Source organism: Malaya genurostris, chromosome 3, assembly GCF_030247185.1.
Source record: "Malaya genurostris strain Urasoe2022 chromosome 3, Malgen_1.1, whole genome shotgun sequence".
Classification (NCBI taxonomy): Eukaryota; Metazoa; Arthropoda; class Insecta; order Diptera; family Culicidae; genus Malaya; species Malaya genurostris.
The window spans coordinates 287,947,242-287,952,101 of record NC_080572.1 but is presented as its reverse complement, the minus strand read 5'-3'; the positions used below and the strand labels follow the sequence as shown (position 1 = coordinate 287,952,101).

General features: G+C 39.7%; 1 protein-coding gene across 1 annotated transcript; it reads left to right on the top strand.

The window, feature by feature from the left end:
- Nucleotides 1-1,439: 1,439 nt before the first annotated feature.
- LOC131434642 (general odorant-binding protein 67-like) lies at nucleotides 1,440-2,298 on the top strand. The gene is made up of 4 exons (XM_058601577.1): nucleotides 1,440-1,555; nucleotides 1,614-1,784; nucleotides 1,849-2,118; nucleotides 2,187-2,298. Exons 1-4 carry the CDS (start codon nucleotides 1,505-1,507, stop codon nucleotides 2,280-2,282), a joined length of 588 nt encoding a protein of 195 aa, XP_058457560.1. The 5' UTR covers nucleotides 1,440-1,504; the 3' UTR covers nucleotides 2,283-2,298.
- The last annotated feature ends 2,562 nt before the right edge of the window (nucleotides 2,299-4,860 follow it).

Sequence of the window (4,860 nt, the reverse complement as noted above, 5' to 3'; positions counted from 1 at the left end):
TTTCCCGCTGTTTCTTGGAGCCTTCGATGGAAAACATGTAAAAATTCAAGCCAATAGTGTATTTGAGTCAACGCATGCTTTGACCGTGCTTCTGACGTGTGTCGATAGAGACACGGGTACGACACGGTCTAGTGAGAATATTCACGTTCACAAATTCTCGGTTAATTTTTCAAAAGGGCGTATAAGCAAGTGACAGTTTCTCTTTGTTTACTTTCACTTCTATTAATTACCCAGCAGTTTCCACGTTTATCACTCAACTCTTTGAATGAAATGATACCCGAAACTTTCGACTTTCAAACAGAATAGTGATATCAAAGAAAATCTTTTTAATCACATCACAATTATCGAAAGAGAGAGTGATTAAAGAGAAACTGTCACTTGCTTATTGCCCCGTTTACACTTCTGCTGGCTGCCAGCATGCTGGTGTCAGTGTACTGCCCTCTTAGGAAAAAAACGTTCAACGGTGGTCCTTCGTTGGTCTAATACTTTGGATCATTGGACCACAGTTGAACGTTTTTTCCTAAGAGGGCAGTACACTGACACCAGCATGCTGGCAGCCGCAGAAGTGTAAACGGGGCATATAAGCCGTTTTGAAAAATTAACCGAGATTTTGAAGCGTAACCCGGACGGGACCCGGTGTAGTCCCGTTCCGGATACGTCACGCCCTAGTGTGGATAGCGCTTTAGTGTTTTAGTCAAGTAAATATTCTAATTGAGCGCATTTTCAAATTCGATTCTACTCCTTCAAAAAATGCGATTATTGAACTCTAGCCGTGGGACTTGAATGGTGGCGGTCTGATGAATATAGGTATGGTTTTTACATATATTAAATGGACAGTTTTACTCCATGCTGGGGTTTAACAAATGTTCGTGTTTAACGTTGTTCGTCATCAATAGCAACGTACGCTTCTAATAAGTGGTATTTAGTTTGACCACTTGCCGATAATACCGGGTTCCCTTGCGGCACCGGAAGCGTTATGAAGCTTATGCCATAGAGCTGCGTCATACCAGAAAAGTTCACAGAGTAATTCGCGGTCAAGTTCATACAATGCAGACGAAATAGAAATAACAAAACAAAGTGAAATAGGCGGAACGTCATAGTGCAGCCCGAAACCGATAAACCTTGGTATTGCATGTAGAAAAAATTACTAGAGTAATTCTTCCCTTTATATGTTCCTATTTTTGATTAATATAATATAATATCGTTCCATGATTTTATGACCTAACCCAACAGAGTTGGTGAAAATACAACATAAACACTGATTGCAGGGGATTTTCTGTCTAAAGTTTATCGTAAAAAACGCATCGGTATAGTTGATTGTGGTGCAATTAGTTTTTTGGTAGCGCCCATTGAAAAGAATTTTGCCATATTGTTTTCGTGAACTAAAAAACTATCTATACACTGTTTAACTGAAAGTCCTCTGCATATAAAAGCTCACCACGTAAAGTGTGCCTTTCCACTATCAGACTGATTCCAATAAAGTTTACAACACACGGTTTAGAAAATGTCAAATATTCTAACGTTTGCGATTTATTGTGCTGTTTTGCTGGGAACGGTAAGGCTATTTACCTACCAGTAAGGCTATTTAGACTACCTTTTTGTTCCATTTTCAGGTACTAAGCCAACCACCACCCGATAATGCCTCGTGCATGCAAGGAAACTCCAACACCATCCGGGACTGCTGTCAGATACCATTGTTCGTGGACCAGAGCATCATGAATCGGTGTGCAACGGAAAATCCCACCATTGCTCCGGCTCCGGGTGTGAAGAAGACCGAAGGATGTGTAGGCGTGATTTTTCAGTGATGATTTCCGAATCAATAAAAATTTTTGGATATCTTTTCGGCAGTGTATAGCTCAGTGTATTTTGACAACGCTGAACATTTTCAAAAACGGTACCATCGACAAGACCGCCATCAAGAGGGCACTTTCGATGTCCATCATCGGTGCCGATCGTAACTTCGGTTCGCTGATCAACAACACGGTGGATGATTGTTACAACTTGATCAGCACCAGTCCGGCATTCAAGGCCGCACCGGTTTCGTCGACACCGGGTCGTCCGGCTTGCAGTTTCCTGCCGGAAGGATTCTTCAATTGCTTCAAATCAACACTGTTTCAGGTTTCTTAATTTTCGGATGCGGAGAATATGAGCAATTTTTGATAGAATATTATTTTGCATAATTTTAGAAATGTCCTGCCGTGGTTTGGATCGACAGTGCCGACTGTAAACAACTGAAACAGAAATCGATATCTGGGTGCTCGTTTCTATCTTTAATGGGATAAAATAGTATTTATGCCGTTGTATGATCATTCTCAAATAAAATTCTATTCTCTAATTTTTATTTAGAGGCATCTTTCGTTACGATGTGTTTTGTGTTACGATGATATTGAACAAAAATACCTTAAAGCCACAACAGAAAACTGAGTTTAATTTGATTGATTTTCTTCCTAATTTAACCTTCTAACTCGCAAGTCACAGTTTACAGCCGGCTCATAGTTTCACACACAATTGATCGTAACTTCAAAACACGACAGATCCGTCCTTATTCTATTCTTTGGTATTATACCCCATATTCATTTTTTATAAACATATTCCAATAGCTGCCAAAAGAACACCTGAATCCGCATCTGCATGACCAAACACGATTCCGAAGTGCGCTTGCGTTCGCGTCTTTTGTTTCGGAGTCAGTCGTCACCCAGCGACAGGTTTTTTTTTTATTTTTACAATCTCGCGTATGCAATAAGTACTTATCCTGACCATACTTGCTAATTTACTCTCCATTAGCTCAAAATCAATTGTAGTGTGTTTTTTTCTATATTGTCCTGTATAGCCGCATCAGATGGTTTGCCGCTGTGAACAACATCGACAATTTGCTATCACCACTAAATCTTCTCTTGGATTTCTCACAAAAATAATGCTTTATCAGAGACCGACAATCGTTTGTATTTTCATAGTCAACATGATGCCAAGCATGCCTTATGGGATAAGGCTGACCCAGGGCAAAATCCGGTCCGTTTCAATTCGAAATAAAACAGATTTGCTGTTATTTCAATCCAAAATGCATTTTTTATTCATTTCATTGTGCATTATTACTTATCTTGAAACTAATCACAGATGCTTAACTGAGCTGCATGAAAAAACTACGAAATTTTAAGTTTACTCCAGCTAAAAGCTGTTTGTGCAGACTTCTTTGCAATCGATTAAGCTGGTTTTTTTCCAAAATTTTTGAATTTTTTAAATAGTTGTACCTAATTCCGTGAAGCTATGTGAATTCACCACTTTCGGTACAACATGGACTCGACTCGCTTTATACCATTCCAAAACATCTTTGGGGTAGTGACAATATGCCAAATCAGACCAGAATAGCGAAGGAGCGTCATGGCTGCCTAGGAATGGTATCAATCGCTTCTTTTGGCATTCTTCGCAAAATATTTTTTTTGTTTATTCTTCCGGTAGTGATGAAGCATTACGTTGTTCGACCGCAGCTGCATATTGCCTGCAAAATCAAATATTTGTTGGGAAACTTGGCTCCTGAAATGTCCCTCCCCTACGCCATTTCGTTGCATAGCAGTATAAAAAGGCATTCCGGGTAGATGCTTAAAGTTCTGTCAGCACATAGGTTTTAACATGTGGACGTAGGAAAATTTCGTCAAATATTCGCGATACCGGGTTTTAGCCGTCACATTCTGTTTATTATTACGGTTCGGTACCGTTTTCATCTTGAACTACTGCAAACTACATTTCGAATCAGATATGGGCAATTCGTTCGCGAACGATTCAAAGGAACTATTTCTTTTGAAAGAATGAATGATCAATAGTTCTTTTTTTGAGAACGGTAGTTTTTCAATTCAAAGTCGTGGACCTTTTTTTTTGCTCGCGCTATCCTTTTTGAATCTACGAAACCTCAGTTCTAACTGAGATATCGGTTAGTCATTCAACAAGCAAATTAACTACGAAAAGAACGAACGAACGGCTCTCGAGAACTAGTTCTCTTAATAGAACCAGAACTCTGCATCACTGAACGGTTTTTTGAAATGAACTGTTTTGCCCATCTCTATTTCGGATGCTTGGAAGTATGGTACGAAAGTTGAAGACATTTTTATTTTTCTAGCCACGGCTCGTACCGGAAAGATCCGGTCTCTTCTTCAATATTTGCTTCTCGTCCTGGTGGTTCCTGAGATTCGTTTTTGTTCCGCTCCCAGTTTTCCTGGCTGTTCACAAGAGTTAAACTTGCCAGAAACCCAAGCTTTTTTGCAACAACAACAACAGCATAAATAGCATCGACGAAGAAATGGAGGACGATGTGATTGACGAACCAACTTGCTTGAGAATGCTTCTCTAGCAAGGTGATAAAAACCAATTTCAGTAAGTGTCTGAGCCGTATCATCAACAAATTAAACGTTTTACGATGGCAACTTGCGTTGTAATGATACATGATTGAATTTCTCTATTGCTGTGATTAGGTCTTTCTCATATTTATACAGTCTCTGGTTGACAGTTCAAAGCGAAGGGCGCTAATCTTACAAGCGAGTGGTTTTCTGTTCTAGTTCAGACCTAGGGGATTCTTAGTGCTAGTAGGACCGTTGTACTAGCCTTAGAATGGTTCCGCACACTAGTCGTCATCGACGTGGTTTGTTGAAGCTTAAAATCCAGGAGGTCAAATTCCACTAAAAAAATGTAAAGGCTTATCTCGAGAAAAAAAAATCGGTTGACAACGGAACGAGTGCGAAGAAATACAGTCTTGTAAGAGGAATCACTTCTAACACAATCCAAACCTTTCACATCAGTACGTGGCCAAGAAGATCTTTTCTTTCGGTTTGTTTGTCCTGTAGACAATGAATCAGGTCGGACTTTATGTCT

Coding starts and splice junctions, on each gene's coding strand:
- LOC131434642 (XM_058601577.1), top strand. CDS start 1,505: ATGTCAAATATTCTAACGTTTGCGATTTATTGTGCTGTTTTGCTGGGA. Junction 1,556..1,613: donor GTGCTGTTTTGCTGGGAACG/GTAAGGCTATTT, acceptor TTCCATTTTCAG/GTACTAAGCCAACCACCACC. Junction 2,119..2,186: donor TCAAATCAACACTGTTTCAG/GTTTCTTAATTT, acceptor GCATAATTTTAG/AAATGTCCTGCCGTGGTTTG.